Below are 19,956 nucleotides of genomic sequence, written 5' to 3'. Positions count from 1 at the left end.
GTAGTGTCCGGCTCAGGAAGTCACCCAGTCAGAAGCTGGGAAACTAGGGGGGAAAATATTATATATGCTTGTTCAGTTCTCACTTGTTTTCTTGGTAGCTGCTCTCAGAACCATTAGGGTTGAAAGAAAGCTCCAAGATCACCTGGTCCAACCACCCCCCTACCACCAATGTCACCACCAAACCGTGTCCCCAGGCAGCACATCCATCCTTTCCTTGAGCACCCCCAGGGACGGTGACTCCACCACCTCCCTGGGCAACCCGTCCCAGTGCCTGACTGCTCTTTCTGAGCAGAAATGGCTCCTCATTGCCAGCCTGAACCTCCCCTGGTGCAACTGGAGGCCGTTTTCTGTAGTCCTATCACTGGTTACCTGTGAGAAGAGGCTGACCCCAGCTCCCCACACCTTCCTCTCAGGTACCTGCAGAGAGCAATAGCTACTTAGGGAAGCAAACAGCAGCTTACAAACACCGTGCGCCTGCTCCGTGCAGCTTTAATCACCCCAGGTGAGCAGCTCGGAGCTCCCAGAGCAGGTCCGGGCACTCCAGCCGGTTCAGCCCCGCTTCCTCCCCGTGCTCTGAGTCACCAAATCCAAACCCAAACCTCGCAGCTGCAGCAGCAGCAGCAGCACATCCCGGCCACCTTCGGGCAGCCGGGGCGGCACGGCGGGGGCGGTGACAGCAGCCCCGACCCCTCCTCTTCCCTCCTGCTCCCCGCCTCGGGCGAGGAGCGGAGCAGGGAGCGGCGGAGGGGGGGGTGCCGGGTGCCGCGGCCATGCTGCGCGGAATGGCGGCGGCCGCCCGGCGGGGCTGGCGCGGGGCCGCGCCGGCGACATGGCGGCGGTGCCGCTGCTGCTGCGGGCAGGCGGGGCGGCGGAGGCAGCAGCGCTGGGTGTCCCCGGCGGGCAGCCCCAGCGGGGTGGTGGCGTACAACAGCCGCAGCCGCAGCAAGGAGCCGCTGGTGCTGGCCCGGGAGCGAGTGGCCACCTGGTAGCGGCGGGGGCGGGGAGCCCCGGGGCTCGGTCGCCGCCCGCAGGGGGCTGACGGGCGCCGTTTGCCTCCCTGTGTCTCCGCAGGTACAGCTGCGGGCCCACCGTGTACGACCGGGCGCACCTCGGGCACGCCTGGTGAGTGAGCGGGGAGAGGAGGGACGGGGGCTTTGCTGCGGCTGCTTGTGCTGCTCAAGGAGATCCGGGCTGCCTCCGAGCCCCCGGCTCCTAACCCTGCAGGCAGAGGGTGCCTGGGGGTCGTGGGGAGGGAGGGGAGTGAGCTCTGCTGGCTGCTGGCACGCCAGCAGGGCATATATATACATATATATATATATATATATATATATATATATATATATATATATATATATATATATATATATATATAAACATAAAGTTTCAGTAATCAAACTGTACCAAGGAAGGAGAGGTGCAGGCATTGCCTTGCACAGCTGGCCTGTGGAGTAGAACAGCTTCTACCACTTCTGTATTCCCTGCCCATGTTTCTCTGCTAGAGCAGATACAAAATGGTATAGCAGGTCTGGAGTACAGCATTTATAAAGCCAGAGGACTTCACCTTCAACTGGGATCATTATGTGTCTTTTGAGTGTCTCAGTTAGTGGTTCTCCACGTTCTCCTGATTAAAAGAGATCTGCTATTTTTTCCATTCATTTTTAGCCTATGTCCAAACTAACAATTTCAAGCTTCCCTGGTCTGAAAGTTTGCCATATTTCTGTGCCACCTATTCCTGACCTTTTCACTTATAGTATAAGAAAAAACAGTTAGGGCTGCATATCACATTCACGATGGTGTGTCCCGCAGATAAGGAGCTGTGTTATCATCCTTCTGCCGCCTCTTCAGTGCCTTCATGTGTTTCCTGTAGTACAGCAGGATGCCTGTGCTAAAGATCTTCCTCTCTCTTCTGATCAGGTGAACCCTCCAGGGGGCGAGGAATTAACTGTTCCCTCCCAGTGTCTGTGGTCTTGCAGATCTCAGTAGTGACATCTCAGCTGCTCTGTTCAGAATGTTTTAATTTTTATTTTCTCCCAGTATCTAGGCCTACTTGCAGAGCTACAAGAACATTGCTTTTGTTGGCACAGATAAAATGAATGGGAGGTTACAGATCAGGAAATGCTCTGGAAAATAGCACAAAGTCACATGGAATGATGCATGTTGCTACAGCGTCACTCCAATAAAATACCCTCATGGTGTTGTACTGTTGCAGCATCCAATCTTATCACTGGAATTCCTTTTTTCCATCCTTTTTCCATTTAATTTGCAGTGAGCGTAACAAGAACAGCAGATCATGAATAATGGAAATGAGCTTGAGATCCTCAAGAAGAATTTGGAAAGCATTGCATTACTATTTTTGCATTACTATTTTTCTTTTCTCCACTAAGACTTCCTACTTCTCTAGATAATCCAACTTTCTCTAGCATGTTGTGCTTCCAGACTTCAAAACAGGCACCCTCTGTGTTTTCAGACAGCATCCATAATTTATTCTATATATTAAAAAAAAAAAAAAAAAAAGATGCAGAAAATGCCACCTTTTCCCTCAGTGCTGAGACTGGCTTGGATTTTACTGATGTGGGCTGCAGCCTGGTTGGGGCCATGGTAAGAATAAGCCCAAATAGGGGGGAGTTCCTTCATGCCATTGTGCCTGGGAACAACAGAAAATTTGTATATCATTTGGGAACTAAAGCTGCAGAACCGTTAAATACAGTTTTAAGCTTTTGATGCTGGCATTGTCCCTTTGAAAGAGGTCCAAAGAAGAATTTAATCTACTGGAATTGTGTCACAACATGAGATGCACATTGCTCCCAGTGAGCTGCTGTTCATTAATATCTCTTTTCTTGGCAGCATGTGCTACCTTCCAAAAGGCCTTTTTAATACGGACACAGTGCAAACAACAAAAGTAAAGTATTTTCCTTCGTCAAGATACTAAAATCATCACAGAATCACAAAATGGTTTGGATTGGAAGGGACCTTAAAGATTATTTAATCCCCCCCCTGCCATGGGCAGGGACACCTCCCACCAGCCCAGGTTGCCCACAGCCCCATCCAGCCTGGCCTTGAGCACCTCCAGGGATGGGGCAGCCACAGCTTCTCTGGGCATCTTGCTCCAGTGCCTCACAGTAAATAACTTCTTTCTTATATCTAATTTAAGTCTGCCCTTTTTTGTTTAAGCCATTCCTCCTTGTCCTATCACTGCACTCCCTAACAAGGAGTCCCTCCCTCCCCAGCTTTCCTGTAGCCCCCTTTAGGTACTGGAAGGCCACTGTAAGGTCTCCCTGGAGCCTTCTCTTCTCCGGGCTGAACAACCCCAGCTCCCTCAGCCTGTCTTTACAGGAGAGGTGCTCCAGCCCCTGATCACCTTTGTGTCCCTCCTCTGGACTCGTGCTAACACTTGCATGTCCTCCTTGTGCTGGTGGCCCCAGAGCTGAATGCAGGGCTCCAGGCCCATGTCCTTGTTACGCAGAATCTGAATCTTAGCGTTGCCTGGTCCCCACAGCTGAGGGGAAGGATGCAAACCCCTTGGCAGTGTTTGCTTACACTCATTTTCTCTGACAGACAAGGTGGGTGCAGCCCATCCAGTGGTGTGGATGCCATGGAAAGCTGCAGGTCCCGGGGCTTTTCTTCACTCTGTTGTGCAGACGCAGTGCGCTCGGGTTTCTTCACAGCCAGTGGAGGCTGAGGTTTCTCCTCATCTTGCAGGACAGAGTGCGAGCCTGGAGTCACCTTTTGTTATTTCACACAGTAATTGGGCTTTACCGAGTCAAAGCATGTTCTGAGAAGGAAGAGTGGGGGGCCTGTGAGGGGCAGCAGGCTGCCACAGGCCTGCAGTGTGTGCAGGTGGATCCGTCTGGCCGCACCGAATGTTCAGCTTTGTCACGTACAGCCTGGATGATATTGAAGATTTATTCTCAGCTGTAAATAAAATAAAGTAACCCCCCCCAGAGCAGCTCTTCTTTTCTGTCAGAAAAGATCTGTGGTGTGTTAATGAAATAGCTTGCTTGTAGCTCTACCTGTTACTCGACCCCAAGCAAAGTTAACACGAGCTCTATCATGCTGAGTGGTGGACTTTGAAAGCCTGCTGGCATATACAGGCTGAGGGCTTTTTATTTTAGAAATAACTGATCTGTGTCTCTCTTCTGTACTGTTTGCTTGGGAAAAGTCTTCTGGGTGAGAGGCAGCTTGAAACACAGCTCAGTGTTATCATAAAGAGATGCAAGAAAAGAAAGCGGAGAAAATTTGCTGTAATGTGTCACTAATGCCAGAAGAGGGTAGAGCAGTTCAACTGAAATTTGCTTGACTTTTGTGCAGATTGGAACTAATTTTGTAAAAGCATTTTATGTACTCAAGACCACCCTTTTTTTTTTTTCCCCCCAAGTATTAGGGTATTGAGAGTATCTCTGTGGCTGTCAGTGCTCTTTGACATTTTTATCAAAGTTTATTCCTATTGCTGCATGTTTAAAAACTCTTTTTTTTTTTCTCTCTTCCAGCTCCTATGTTAGGTTTGATATAATCCGAAGGATACTGACTCATTTTTTTGAAACTGAAGTTATCATGGTGATGGGGATTACAGACATAGATGACAAGATCATAAAAAGAGCCAATGAGGTAGGTATTTGCTACAGTCTTTGATCCAAGCTTTTGGTATTTCCTAGATATAGTTATGTAGGGAAATAACCTAAGGTTTTTTTTTTTTAATAATTTATTTATTTTTCAATAGGTAATATAAAGATTTTTATCTCTTGAGCTGCTCCTGGGGCAGGTGTCCTTATAGCTTTATGCCTTGTCTGGAAGGCCAATGGAAAAGAAAAAGCCATGGCAACCCATCAGCAGAGTTGAAGCATATCTTTTCCCAAAAGCAAACCGAAGCCAGTAGCTTCTGGCTTTTTTCTGAAGAAATGTTTTGTGTTGTTGATCTCTAAAGACAGTAAATGATGATATACAGGGTTGAGGGCAGTTCATGAAAGGTGCCAAGCACTCTCTAGCTGCACAGTCAGCACCTTGAGATGTGTCCTCAGTCTTGTCTGAGTTCATGGCCTCCTTGAAAGTTGACACTTTTGGGTAAGGCTTGGTAAGACAGGGGCCTGGTGGCTGGATCAGTACAACAATACAGAAGGGAAAAAAAATAAATCAACACAACCAAACTTTTCACTGAATTCTCAGGGTTGTTGGCATGATTAAATGTTTTATGGCTGTAAGTAGTTCTCAGATGGATTTTTATCAGACCTTTTTAAACAACTGTGCTTGGTGAATTTTGAACTTCTTTCAAATTAACTTTTTTTTTTTAAATCTGTAAAACGTTTTCTGGATCATAAATGAACTGAACTGCAATTACAGTTTCAAGCTTTAAGCTAATTTCTTGGAACCAAAGAATTTGGCAGGTGTCACTTTTGTTTGAATCTTTAAGTAAACAGTTACTATTGCAGTTAAATGCACTGCATCCAAAAAATGCTACCACTGCTTTCTTGTAGAAATAAGTTTGTTCCCTTAGTCCTCTTATTTGCATTTTTTTTAAGGCCAGTACTCTTTAACCAAAAAAAGAAGGCTGCGTTTTACGTTTTTTCTTTATCATCGGAACATCAAGGAGATTTTATTTTGTGTGGGGAAGGTGTTTTAAAAGAATGTGTGCTTATTTACTCCATTCTTTGGTTCTAAGAAGATCTATTTTCTGTAGCATTTTTGTGTATTTTTGAATGCCCTCCTGCATGCTTTGGTTGTACAATCAAAGTCTCTGCTTCTAAGATTTCTGTTTTTGCTTTTGGCTTCTGTTGTTGCCAACATTTGTAGCTGAAGTATTAGTGTTAGGATCAACGTGCCTGACATTGTTTTTCATCCTCTGGTGGGACTCATATAGAGGGATTCTGAAAGTTGGGTATCTGGTCTGTGAGTAGCATGCTACATTCCCTGAGTGGTCCTTTGGAAAAGAGATGAGTCTCTCTGTGCTTGGAAACTTTCCCATCTTCCTTTAGGTGCTTTTGTCTTTCTGTTGATCAAAGAAGCAGCTGAGCTGTGTGCTGAAGTGCATCCCATTGCTGGAAGAGCTCTCCCTCTGGTCTGCAGGCAGAAACATGCCTTTGCGCTGAGCATCTTCCTCCTTCCGTTGCCAGATGAGCATCTGGTCTTCACCAGAACTCCTGCCTAGTCCCCTAACTTGTCTGAATAGAGGTACCCACCCCTTGAAGGTACTCCAGTAACGAACTCAAAGCAATGAAACTGGATTGATTTTTGTTAACAATTCAGTAGTCTGCAAGCTGGAGAGGGTGGCAGTCTGCTGGCTCTTCCCCAGTAGGTTTTCCTCAGAGAAGATGTAAAACTTGAATTTGAGAAACACTGATATCATGCTTTTGCCTGCCAGGGCAGGTTTTGCCTTCTTAACATGATTAAATTGCCTCTTTCCTTTTGGAGTGCACTTCTGCGAGGATCCCAGTTCCTGTCAGTCAGCTTGTGAATGAGAAATGCGGAGAAGATGTTTGAGAACTCCTGCACTTGGCAAAACACGGAACTGACTTTCAGTTAATTTTCCCTGACTGTTACTCATATTTCAGTACAATCAGCTGAAATATCGCATTTTTCTTAATCACTGCAAATTAATATCCTGTCTCATCCTGCAAGTCTCTGACAAGGAGGTGGTATTGGCGTCCCCTGCCAATAAGTTGAATGAATTTTACATCTGTGCACTGTAGTGTATCTTGTAGATACAAATGGAAGACGACCCTCTCAAGAGGAAAATAATGGGGGAGGGAAGGAGTTCATTATTTTAATCTTCTGTTGCTTTCTCTTAAAAGTTATCTATTAATATTTTGGTAGTTCAGGAGCCTAAATGAAATACTACTTTTAAGTTATAAATAACTTGCATCCCCTTCCCGTGAATGCTAGATTAATAAGCCTTTCTGACTCTGTACCTTGGGGGCTCTGTAAGTCTTCCAATTAGCTACTAACTGCCTGATAAAAGATTGCAGTATTTTATGTTATCGCTTTGATTTACTGATCTTTTTTTTTCCAGATGAATATATCGCCAGTAGCTCTTGCTCGCATTTATGAAGAAGACTTTAAGCAAGATATGGCTGCCTTAAAGGTATAGATAATTGAGCTTCTAAATTTTAGAGTATTTTAATGCAATTTTTCTAGTAAGGACTCTTTTTTTGACAGTTTGATGGGGAAGGACACAACAAAACACAATTGTTTGCTTGTCTGATGAAGTGTTGTTCAGAAACTGAGTAGTGATTTACTTTCTCATTCTTCTGGGGAGAAACAGGCTTTATGTTGCACACCATCTGAAGGAGGGGGAGAGGAAGCATGGCTATTCTGAAAGAATCATAGAATCATAGAATATCCTGAGTTGGAAGGGACCCTTAAGGATCATCAAGTCTAACTCTTGACACCGCACAGGTCTACCCAAAAGTTCAGACCATGTGACTAAGCGCACAGTCCAAAGAGGAATGAAGAAGTCAAATTTATTTAAGAACACGGACTTCCTGCCCCATGCAGTAAAGCCTTGGTTCACAGATGATACTTAGTTACTGTCATGCAGAAATATCCTGATCTAAAGCATATAAAACATCAAATATTCTTTCACTGAGTTCGGGTGACTTTGCTTCTTTTGCAGAGTACTGTCAGAAGCAGGCAGGAAGCCACTGGGGAATGCTAGTCGATTTCTTTTTCTGTCTCTCATTTTTATTTTTTTAATATTATCTGCATCTTAAATAGTGCTTGCAATCTTTCTATGATATTTGCAACATTTTTTTTTTGCTAAGATAAAATTAAGAAGAGTGGTCATTAAAATTTGTTTCTTACATTGGAGTGGCTTGTCAGTAGTGTATTTCATACAGTGTAATGAACTGTCACCATTTCTTTGTTTAAGGTCCTTCCTCCTACAGTGTACATGAGAGTGACTGAAAACATTCCTCAGATAATTTCCTTTATAAAAACGATAATTGCTAATGGACAGGCTTATGCAACCTCGCGAGGTAAGATTTGCAGTAAGGCACCTCCTCTTAGTGATCCTGCTTAGGGATCAGGTGAGATATGCTGTACCAGGTTTTGTTGATTACTACTGCTTGAGCAACTCGTTTGTGATGATACGAGTGTGCCAAACAACTCTTGTCCTATTTTTAAGTTAAAAGTAGTTCATTATTTAACATAATTGTTTGCTGTAATGAGCTGCTGTCTCAGCTCCTGTGGGGAAGTCCTGGCCTGGGTTCTGCAAGGGAGCTGGGGGAAGCTTATAGCTGTAGCAGGAGCTGGATATCTGCTATGTACTGTGAAAGACATGCCTGCAAAACACAATGTGTGGAAAATTTTTTAGTAGCACTAGTGGCTGTAGAAGGATGCGAGTGTGTTTTAACTGGAACACTAGTAGGTAATAATTCAGTCATGGGAGGGGATTGCTAGTTAGCAGGGGAAAAACCCAGGCAGCTGTCCAGAAAACAGTGTTGTCTTAGGTGTAAATCGAGAAAATGCCATGGGGTTACTGTAAAGCTAGTAACATGGGCTGCTACTTCTGCAGAATTTCTGGTTTTCTAAATCAGAATTTCAAATGGAAGTTCAAAGGTACTTTGTTTTGTTTTGCTTTCAGGGAAATACTATCTCTCCATCATATCAGCAGAGTGAATGTGCCCCATCCTTGCTCTAAAACTAAATATTTCTTTTCTATTAGGCAATGTTTATTTTGATGTTAAATCCTGGGGAGAAAGATACGGAGTGCTAACTGCTATTAGTCCTGACACACAAGATGAAGCAGGTAAGCTCATGGCAGCAACTTGTTTGTGTTAATGCTTTGTCTGAACTCATGATGTATCTACACATAAACCTTCATTCAGCAGTTCAAAACAGTTTTGTAACTCGTTGTACATAGCCAGCATTTTTAGTTAATTAAGACATTGTGTTTTAGTGATTACTTATTGAGGCAGTGCAAGCGGAAACTGTCTTTTTTCATGCTTGGTTTTCTCTGTACCTTTGTTCTGGTGCTTTAGAACAATCACAATTCTTAATCAATTTTATTTAAATCCTTGGGAGCGTTGTATACAAGCTGAGTGATGAGTGATGAGGTGGTGCTCTCAGCCCTTGCACTAGCCAGCACTGAGGTGGGCGAGGGGAAATGCTAGGAAACATCACCTGCCACATTATTGTTGGGCAGTTGCACCCTTCTGGTGTGTGCTAACCAGATGCATTTACTTCTTTCATTATTTACCACCAGACTACTGCTAAGCAGAGTGGTTGTGTGAGCTCTTTTGATGGGCTGTGGTAATGTGCACTTGGCTGTGTTCTTCTGTTTTTGCTGCTGTTTTGCTGAGCAGGGCTGCTGATCCTCGCTGTAGTTTCCGTAAGTTGGCTCTGATCAGGTCTCTGCATAGGAGAGTTCGATGCAGGTCTCCCGTGTGCTTTTCATGCTGAAGTTCACTACCTCTTCATTGAAAAAAAATTGTGTTTGCAATTACTGGAAATGTCTAGGAGGTGATACTCAGGTGAATTGCAGCCAGAAGCTTCTCACAGCTCCGCTCTGGAGTTGTTTCATTACAGCCCACAAAGGGAATGTTCTGTAGGGGCAGTAACTGTCAGGCTGAAACCATCCTCCTGATTAATCCTAGGCACATAGTAGCATAGGGGTCCCCAGCTGAATATAGGCGAGGATGTCCTGCATTGTATTGTGCTGTGTTACCTTTCTTGAGTTTGCACAGGAGGCGTTTTGAGGAGCTGTGCCCTCCTGTTTGCTGCTGGAGAACTGCACTCAGAACTGGTGTCCTGTGGTGTGTGCTCTGCTTTACCAGGTCCCCAGTTTCTTGGGGCTTTGGGGTGTTTTTAGTGACAATTGGAAACAGACAGGTGCCAAAGCAGGGCTTTGCCTGCCGTCTCCTCTCTTCTGAAATTAAAAACCAGTGAATTGTAGGTCACTCTCATTCTCTGCAAATCCAGAACATTTCCATTCCTAAATGTCCCAGACAGCACGCTCATTGCCAAAGCAAACTGTGGTGGCTGCAGGGCACAGTGTCATAACCAGCATCTCCTGAAGAGATCCCTCTTGCTGCTCTCCGACACGAATGAGCACTTGGTTGTAGAGCTCTGTTAACTCTGTGGGCTACCCTAGGGTTAACAGAGGCCCTGGGGAGCCTGCTGTAGGTGAGCCAGCTCTGGTTAGGGTTTGGAAAAGATGTTTCCAGAGGCATCTCCTGGCTGCAATCATTCATATTTTACCCTGCTTCCCCTCAATTCAAATTCACTTGCTACTGAACTTACTCTGATCTCTAAAGATTCAGTGACCGTTCCTTAGTTTATAACCGAGAAGATGAAGAGTGCTGTTTTCGCAGTAATATACTCCAAAAAGGCAGGAGAGGGATAGAATCAACAGATGCAGGTCAAACAGAGCTTGGCAAGACAGTGAAAGCTGAGATGAAGATTCAGTTGGTAGAGCTCAGGTTATATTTCTGTCCCTTTATTTCTTATCAATTTTGAATGATGAAGCAGGTGTAATGGATTTCTGTAATGTGCTCCGCTTAATATTGCATGACGCTCTGAATAAAAACAGCCTCTATATAATATCAATAAAGGACAAGTGGAGTGGATCAAGAAAAATGACCACCTGATAGAGCCCTGAAAATAGCTGTGAATCATCATTAGAACGTGTTGGTAGTGGAATGCTGCAGGGGTAGGTTTAGACCCAGTCATACATGGTGTTTTTGTTAATGATCTGGAATAAGTAGAGGAAAGAAGTAAATCTAACGTCACTGCTGATAAAAACAGATGAGCAATGTTAAATAATTAAGGATTTTTTTCTTCTGCTGCTGCAGTGCAACCTGTATATCCTAGGAAACTAGATGATAAGTAACTAAGCAAATGAGATAAAACCAGAGAAAGCCAAAAGAACAGAAAGGATGAGATGTATTAAAGAATCTTGAATCCATCTTTTTAGCCTGCAGAAGTCAAATTCCACATACTATTTTTTTCAAAAGCTTGATCAAGGAACTGGAAGCCCAAGGTAAGCAGGAAAGGAGGAAGGACACAGGAAAAGGAGTTGGGCAGAAAATAAAAACTGAATGGTTCACTAAGCGCACATTTCTGCTTTCTTTCATTTGTTCATTATTTATTTTTCTGAGACATGTCCCATTAATAAATCCCTTTTCCATGGTAGTTGATACTGATAAACGCTATGGTAAAGATTTTGCGCTGTGGAAAGCTGCCAAACCTCAAGAGTTATTCTGGACTTCTCCCTGGGGAAAAGGAAGACCTGGATGGCACATCGAGTGCTCCACGATATCAAGGTCAGATTTCTGGTATTTTAAACCCATCGCTGGTTTTTGTCATCAGTCACACTACAGTAGTAGAAGCAGTACTGCTCTTTTTTTTTTTTTTTATGATCAGTGGAAAGCACCAGTTCTAATCTGAATACTTTCCGTAGCTGTCTTGTTATATTTTGGCACTTTCTCTCCTTAGAGAGAAAAGCGTGCATTTAAAATAAGCCATGCAAGATCACGTAGCTGATTAGGGAGTCTTTTAACTTGAATTGAGTAACCAAAGTTTTTGTGAAAGTTAAGAAAGACCTCTTTCATCTTCCTCCCTTCCACGTCATGTAATCTCCAGTGGACCTAGTCAAGCCTGTAGTGCTGTATCAGGACACAGGAAGTTTTGCTGACATTATCTTAATGGCACTTGTGGATGTGTCTGCTAATCATCTATCATTATTCAGATTTCTTTAAAAGCCAGCCACACTACTAAATATTCAGATTTCTACGTGGCAGTATAATCTGTGGGCATGACGTGAATTGTGTGCAGTAGCAGTTTGCTTAGAGATGTCTAGAATTTGCTCAGAATTTAGAGTTTTGTTTCATTTTTTCTACAGGACAGGAATACTTCATCCTGTGAAGTGTCAATTTATGACCTATTAATTTGTGTTTGGAAAAGAGAGGCTTTAACTCTTCCTTTGTGAAACATTGGTAGTGGTACTTAGTTTTGCATTAGTTTCATATCTTTTTTTCAAAGCTAGTAAGAAATTACTGAGATCTGACCTTGTGTAACTTGAGAGTTTTGAACCCAAGCTGAAAGTAGGTGGAACAACTGCTTCAGGTTTCTCTTTCATAGGCCATGCTGGTGCATGTAGGGACGTTAGTCATTACTACCTGCTAGCAAAAAGCATTTATAAAGGTGATTTTATATCACTAAATAGTTTCAGTGCTGTGGAACAGTTCTTAAAGCAACCCAAGTGCACAAAAGCACGTTGCATTTGAAGTGCAACCTAAGACAGAAGTGCACTCTAGGTAAGAAATGACAACTGGTTACAAAGTGGCCTATGTGCTAATGTGATGCTATTTAGAGGATGTATGTGTTTTCTGTACACTTCACTGCGATGAGACTCCTGCCATGTAAATAGGAGTTTACCTGTGGAGAGCAGAAGTGTGGTAATTTGGGACTGTGAGGAACAGGGAGCTTATTTTTGTAAGTTACCTGAGGTGTTGTACTGTCACAGTCAGCTCTCAAGTACCCATTTTAAGTAATAACTACTTGTCTGTTTTGCCAAAGATCTCAAAGCTCTTTAAGTTAGGTGAATTAATTTTGAAATATCTTTGAAGTGTGTGTGTGTGAGAGAGAGAGAAGGTGAAGGGCATCGGTCTCTAGTTTAGTCCTGGAGAAGGAGGGAACCATCTGGTGTGACTCAGGTCTGATCTGGAGCTTCACTTACAGTCAGAGATGGGCTGCAGCTCCTGTCCCTGAGCATTTTGTAGATCTTTTTCCCTCTCCTCAGCTCTTATTTGTGTTGTCGAAGGAAACTGCCCATGGACAGTGTTTGCCTCCAGGTGGCAAGAGGGAAGGGACAAGCTGGGGTCTCTCTCTGAAGGTCCACACTTAATCCGGTTTTGAAGCAGGCAGGAAGAAGCAGTGGGATATGAGCTTTAGACATAGCCACAGGCAGTCTGTCTTCCATCCTCTCTTTCAGTTTTTTCCTATTTCTCTGCCCCAAACTGAGAGGGTCTATAAATGTAAAAACTTATAAAGATATATGCCTACAAATACCTGAAGGGAGGGTGCAAAAAAAATGGAGCCAGGCTCTTTTCAGAGGTGCCCGGTGCCAGGACAAGAGGCAGTGGGCGCAAACTAGAACACAGGAGGCTCCCTGTGAACATCAGGAAACACATTCTCACTGTGCAAGTGACGGGGCACTGGCACAGGCTGCCCAGAGAGGCTGTGGGGTCTCCTCCTTGGCGATCTTCAAAAGCCGCCTGGAGATGGGCCTGGGTGGCCCTGCTGGAGCAGGTGGCCTCCAGGGGGCCTTTCCAGCCTCAACCACGCTGTGGCTCTGTGAACTAGGACTGCAGTGCCATCGTGAGCCAGGGTGTTTTGTCCCAAGAAGGACACTAAATTTCAAGAAACGTTCATCTCTGAAGTTGTTTAGTCTGTAGATGAAGGAAGCTGTCTGATGCTGATACCGTAGCAGAACAAGGAAGGGAGATGTCCTGCTTGCTGTTCTTTGATCTAAATTAGAAAAATAATTGCTCATGCTAAGGAAGATTAATAGCAGGCAGTTGTGGTCCTGTCCACACAGGTTCTGCTGCAATTTTGGTGTTAAGATCTGTGTAAAATCCTCATCTGAAACTGTAATCAGTCAATAATGTGTTTATGTTTATGATGTTTCACCTTATCATTTTCTGCATTTCTTTTACAAAAACCTTTTGTAGCGTTCCCCTTGCTGACCAGGAAATTATTGTTACAGCGCAGTGTTCGGAAAGCAGCTGGACATCCATTCTGGGGGAATAGATCTCGCGTTTCCTCATCATGAAAATGAGATCGCGCAGTGCGAGGTGTATCATCAGTGCGAGCAGTGGGGGAATTATTTCCTGCATTCTGGTAAGTGAAATATCAATCACCTGGGAGGCCTGTACAAGTATAAGGGTGTTTTTTTTTATATTTTTTTTTAAGGTTTGACATTGTATGGCATGAAATGGGAAGAAAACCTTACAAACAGATGCTGTACTGCAGTGACCAAGTTCTGTCCTCACTAAAAGAAGAAACATAAATGAGTGAATCTTGAAACTGTAGAACGAATGCCTTTTTTAAGTGGTTACACTGAAATACTAAGTAGCATCTGTACAGTGTTTATTCCTAATTAAAAATGTGGAAAGAAAAGTTCTGCCAGCAGAATCTCATCTCCTTTCACCTGATTTCTGCAAAATTTGAGGGCACTGGTTATGATAACAGTTTCTGTTCCAGTTTTACTTTGGCTGTGACAGTCCTGCTGGAAGAGGGTGAAAATAATTGATCTTTTCTATATGGCCTCCTAAAAATAGAAATTCCTGCTGTCTTTGAGATGGAACCCTCGGTATCTGGAGGCAGGTGAGGGAAGGTGACAGGTAGCTGATCATAGTGTTTTAGAAGCTTTGAAACTGGAATAAACCAGTCTAGCTCTCCATCATCTCTCAGCACCAGTTGCCTGTGAGCTTAAAAGACAGTTTTCAGTGGAGTGCTGAGTAAAATAGCCTGTAATTATGGATACAGCGAAAAGGCTCTCCTCTTACAAAGACTCCGAACTCCTGAAGGGTAAGAATGGAGAGAAGGCTGAGATGCCTGAACCGATGAGCCAACAAAGCTCACAGTTGTGACTCTGTAGAGAAACATCTGAGCTGGGATGTTTTGAAATGTGGGAGAAACCTACCAAGCAGATGCTCTGCTGCAATGAACTGGAAGCTCTGATGCATGATTCATGCACCTGTAACTATTTAAATTCTTCTGAGAAGCTTGTGGGTTTTTGTTGTTTGTTTTGTTTTTTTAAATCCTCCGGTAGCAGTGTGATGAGTGATGAGTAAGAGGTGCAAGGTTAATGCCAAAGACTGAGTCAGACACTTTGGTCTAGTCTGCTCAGGCGTGACCAAAGAGGTTGCTGCTGGGTGAGCGACTTGGTCTTGGGGTAGCCCATCGATGCCACAGACCTCTGCATCTCTTTCTCCTAGAAGTGACCTTGCTGCCTGTGCCTGACTAAATGATAGCAAAGTGTCTTATTCACTTGGTCTTCAGCATTATTATATTGTTGTTACGTAGAGCTGCTGCCTTATACAGTAATGCTTCAGTGAAGATTGTGCTGCGCAATGCTCTGAACAACGCTGTTACGTGATGGGATTGGCAGCGTCCTTCTGGGAGAAACTGTGAAGTTTCTTCTTCCTATTGCAGTTGTAGTGGTTCTGGGTGGTCTCCAAAGGACCAAAAGCAACAGACTGCAGATTGAACCTGCCTTTCTTCTTGCTGAACAACACTTTGTGTAAAATCTCTTGCTGCTTGTTTGAGCAAGAGCTGTGGAGCTTTGGTACGCTCTGGGAATTACTGAGGCCTTTATATATTTGTGCTGTTTGGGGTTAATACCGAATTCTAGTTTCATTTCTCAATGTGGAGGCTGTTAGAAGTCAACAGAAACTGTCCAGAGGCTGGTGCATCCTCCAGGGTACGCTTCACTCCTGAAGTGCTGGGAAATTGTCTGTGCTTCCAATGAGATAGACAATACACTGGCTACTGCCAGCTGGAGCCCTCTGCCAAAAAAAAAAAATACTCTGAGTTCTCTAGCTTGGAGTCAAAACTATAGGGGAAATATCCTTTGAAACTAAGCAAATAAAGAGGATTCAAGATTTCTTTTCTCAAGAAAATGAAGAAAAAAAAAAAAAGCTTGATTCCAAGGGCAGTTTGAGTGCTGAGCTTCTCCAGGAGCTGACAGATTACATTCATTAATTCAAAAAATGTTGCTGGAGGACGATAACGTGAATTATTTAGGGCAAATGAATCAGCTTCAGAAACAATTTATTCTGGTAACAGACTTCAGAATTTTAGCAGGCTCAGAATTGGAGAAGCAATCCCCATTAGAGGAAGAAAATCCCTGCACTGGGGATAAATCTTCTTATAAGGACTTTATTTTTAGACTACTTGTGCTCCGGGAAGAGCGCCAAGCCAAAGTTATGAAAATCCTTATATTCTGTGATTCTTTAATGAAACCATTCCAAGCGCTGAGGCTCTTGAAGAGGAGTATTACTTCAAATTCAGGTGTTACCTGTGCCTTATTAAGACAACATGGCCAAATTGCTCAAAATTGGGCTGCCTACAGTTAAGTCAGTCAATATTTAGGCAGCTTCACAGAAGCTAAATAAATAAATAAGTAATCATACCCAGGCTATTCATTTTCCACTGGTGAAAGTTTGTGTTTGAGGGGTTTATTTTAGTTGTTAGAGCTACAAGTGTCCAGTGTTTCTGGCAGTCTGCATGTTTTTATTCAGGAATTTAGCTACAAGGCAGAGGGAATGGCCTCACCTGATGGCGGTCAGGACTAAACATCATGAAAATGAGGTTTTTATTGAATTGTAGGTTTTTGTTGTAGCTGGTTCTGGATCCATACAACTCTTGATTCTTTGCTATCCTTGAAAGGGTGCTGTGCAAACTTAGCTGTGCAGGTGGTGGAGGTAGGACTGGAGGTGGCTTTCTCCAGGAGAATCCCCACGGACTTGAACCACTGTCAAAGGAGCTAGGAGATGAATCCAGACGCTTCTCATGCCCGTTCACCAGGCCCAAGAAGGTTGCTTTTCTCTTTGGAAGAGTTGCTGGGAATTTTGTCCCCTTGGAGAAGGGAGAGGGCTCCAGTCAGGGCGGCAGAGCAGCGCTGTGCAGAGTGATGCAAAATTCAAGCATCAGACCGGGCTGCTTCACAAGATGTGAAACTTCTTCCACCATCTGTGAAAACGGAGCCGTAATTGTGTGTAGTGTGTCCACCCTGAGGAGCACCCGGAGGCAGCAGGTGTCTGAAGGAATGCAAGGTTGCTGGTGTGCTGTTAAAGAGTAAGGAAAGTTCACGCTTAAAAATCTGCATCTGAGTAGGGCTAAGTGCTGGGTTCTGCAGTTAACAGTGTCTGAAAACTGTTAGTTGTGGGAGCTTGGTAACTTCCAGGATTACTCTATTAATAAGAGAAGCCAATTAAAGCTTTTAACTACATTTCTGAAATGGTGCTGAGTAGCATTTTATTGGCTCTGTGTTCAGCATCCCTCCGGCTCTGTAAATAATTGATGTCTTCTATCAGTGGTGGTGGTGTGGCTAGTGCAGACAGGGTCCAGGAGCATACAGCCTCATCTCCCGCATTGCTTTGACAGAATTTTACCCTGAAGTCAAGCTCTGCTTACTCTAAGTGTGATGCAGATCATTACTTCCTTTTTCTTGCATCACAGCCCTGCAAATGGAGGGTCTGTGCAGCTATTGAAAGCTGCATTAGTTCTTAGAGATTACATTTTAAAATTAATTCCAATTAGGCATCGCAGCTATAACTTTTCCCCTCTTTCTTTACACTGCATCCCAGCAGTGAGCAGACAAATGAACCCCTTTCTTCAAGCAGAACTTGGGCAATTTTGAGCATGATCTGGCTTTGAAGTTAGCCCTGCTAGGAGCAGGGTTCACCTGAGCAGCCTGACGAGTTTCCTTACCAGCTAAATCCCCCTGTTATTTTCCTTCTACCTCACCAGCTCCCCAAGGCAGCAAGAAGGCAATGAGTCCTGGTGGAGGACCTGCAGGGACCCTGCACATGCCAAGCCTGTGTGAAGGAGCTGCGCTGTGAGCAGCGTTAGCATGCAGCTCCTGGTGCCACGCAGACACACTCCTTGTGCATGGAGTGCTCCAGGGCTGCCACACCACTGGGGCTGTGGTTAACAGGCACGTGTGCTTGGTGTGGCACAGCTGAGAGCTGTGCAGGGGGACTCAGCACGTGGGGAGAAGGTCTGGATGGCCACCTTGGATGCTCCCCACTGCCTTCACTAGCCCCACTTTGAGGAAACATGCTCCCAGACAGTGCCAATGACTTCATTCCCCAAGTACAGTACTCCTCACTAGCTCTTTTCTGTGACTATAAGCTCCTGTCAGATTTTTTGGCATAAGTATCCAGAAGAAACACAGACGGCTTTTTCAGTAAGTTACTTCTGAGCAGCAAAATCTACCAGTTGCCTTTCAAAAGCTTTGACTTGCTTTATGGTATCTCTTAAAATTGAACTTCAGAAAACAGATCCTCAGATCTGAGTGTCTTCCTTATCCCATCTAATCCTTTCTGGCAACCAACTCCTTCCAAATTTTTGTAGATTGAGTTTCAGAATAGGGGATGCACAGAAAACTTTACACTTGAGGTATTTTGGATTAAAACAATAAACTTTTGGATTAAAAAAATAGTAGTGAGTAGTACATACAGAAAGTTGGGTTTCAAGAACATCGTATTGCAGGATAATTGGATGATCTTTAAAAGTCTTAAAATATTTATGGAAAGTCAAAGGTAACAGGTAAAGTACTTTTCTGTGAAGACTGAAAAATACTTGCTTGCTTGTTTTTTATCAATTCATTATCAATTTGGTTAAGAAAGACTTTTTTTCTTTTGTTTTTCCCTTATGTCTCCTAGGGTAGTTCTTTTTTGAATAATGTTTTCTTCTGTTTTAAAATTCACCCAGCCCATGTCGAGGGTGGCGTGGCCGAGCTTTTGAACAATAATTTACATGTTGCATTGAGATGGTTGGCACACGTCCATCTCAGCGTATGCCTCCTGAGACTCCAGATTTTTTTCCTCATTCGCTGCCCATTGAGAAGAATACTAACTTATCCCAATTTTTTTTTTCCCCCTAGGGCATTTGCACGTTAAAGGAAGTCAAGAAAAAATGTCCAAGTCATTAAAAAACTACATAACAATTAAGGTAATCTATTTTTGTGAGCTGAAGAGATGTATGTATGTAACACGTAAGTATTAATCACAGCTTTCTTTTGAGAAAACACATGAGCATTTGCTTATACTGCAGTGGAAGAAGTGAGGCAGGGTGTTTTTCTAATGCAGATGTACCTGTTATTCTGTTGGGACGCAGGAAACCTGCTGTGACTCAGGGATTGTTCATAACTTGGGTCTCACTGAGCTGAGAGGGTTTGTAGGAGCAGCATTTGTGCCTAGTACCAGAAATTTGTGTTGCAATAATGCGTTTTCTGTACACTTATCTATCATGTATGAGTTTGGGATTTAGGCAAGGGTGGATATTTTTCCTTGTCCTGCTTTAGGTGAGAAGTGACATAGTCTCAGCATTTTCTTAGTAATTTATCAGGTATTCTGCAACTATACTATCATAATGGTCTCTTGTCCTCTCCTTTATTTTATTTCTTTTTTTTTTTTACTGTCACCTTTTTGATGATGTACAGAAACCTTTGTCTTTTCATACCTCCAAGCTGCACAAATACATCCTGTTTTACTGTGTCAGAGAGAAGGAGCCATTCACCAGAAGCAGTTCAGTGAGTCAGTCACTTGTGGATCCTCTCCTTTCCTCCCCGAAGGCCCACAAAGGGGTTGAGCCAAAGTTTGTGGCACAGCGCAGAGCAGGGTTTGTGTCAGCGTGTTGGTGATACGTTGTACTTAACACCATCTCAGCTCCAGCGATGGCTGACACCTATTGTTCGAAGCGGGTAATTTTCTTCCTTTAGACAAAGCTTGAGAGGCCGTTTCAGCACACACGTTCCCCTCTGCCCTCTCGGAAGACTAATTACAGTCCTTTTAAAGGGAGTTCTGCTTTATTCTGAATTCTCCCATCTCGTCTCGTGTGTGTACAGCTAAGCCTCTCCTCCCCGAGGAAAATTATCCATCCCTCACCATTTTCACAGCACTTTCCAGAGTCCAAGCAGATGCAGGGTGGAGGAATGGCTGTGAATGCAATACACACAACGAAAAAAAATGTATAGAAATGCTCCCCTGCATCTGTGCAGTGGCACTTCTTTGTATGGAGCAAAGTGTTGTGCAGGAGGCACGCAGAAATTTCTTTGTAGCCAGCAGCGATGTGCTCAGCAACAAAACATTCAGGGCCTTCTCCCTTTCCTTGTGGGTTTCTTCTTTTAATTTCTGCGATTAGACATGGTGAGCAAGTATTAATCCTCTCCGGCAAGTAACTTTCAGTCCAGTGAGCCAGATTTCTTCCCATACAGTCTTTCTGCAGCCTGGGCGC

General features: G+C 43.8%; 1 protein-coding gene across 4 annotated transcripts in view; it reads left to right on the top strand.

The window, feature by feature from the left end:
- Positions 1-390: 390 nt before the first annotated feature.
- CARS2 (cysteinyl-tRNA synthetase 2, mitochondrial) overlaps positions 391-19,956 on the top strand; it is a 34,131-nt gene continuing 14,565 nt past the window's right edge. The window contains exons 1-9 of one of the 4 annotated variants that reach the window (XM_072031939.1): positions 391-502; positions 1,072-1,122; positions 4,488-4,605; positions 7,001-7,072; positions 7,859-7,964; positions 8,654-8,737; positions 11,123-11,252; positions 13,697-13,830; positions 18,605-18,672. In XM_072031939.1, the coding sequence (XP_071888040.1) occupies positions 4,552-4,605; positions 7,001-7,072; positions 7,859-7,964; positions 8,654-8,737; positions 11,123-11,252; positions 13,697-13,830; positions 18,605-18,672 (648 nt within the window). In that variant the 5' untranslated portion in view covers positions 391-502; positions 1,072-1,122; positions 4,488-4,551. Of the gene's footprint in view, positions 503-586; positions 986-1,071; positions 1,123-4,487; positions 4,606-7,000; positions 7,073-7,858; positions 7,965-8,653; positions 8,738-11,122; positions 11,253-13,696; positions 13,831-18,604; positions 18,673-19,956 lie in introns of those variants that run through there. The other 3 variants (XM_038173366.2, XM_038173365.2, XM_027444250.3) reach the window with 3 other exon arrangements.

Source organism: Anas platyrhynchos, chromosome 1 (assembly GCF_047663525.1).
Source record: "Anas platyrhynchos isolate ZD024472 breed Pekin duck chromosome 1, IASCAAS_PekinDuck_T2T, whole genome shotgun sequence".
NCBI classification, from domain to species: Eukaryota; Metazoa; Chordata; class Aves; order Anseriformes; family Anatidae; genus Anas; species Anas platyrhynchos.
This window is presented reverse-complemented; position numbering and strand designations above follow the sequence as displayed.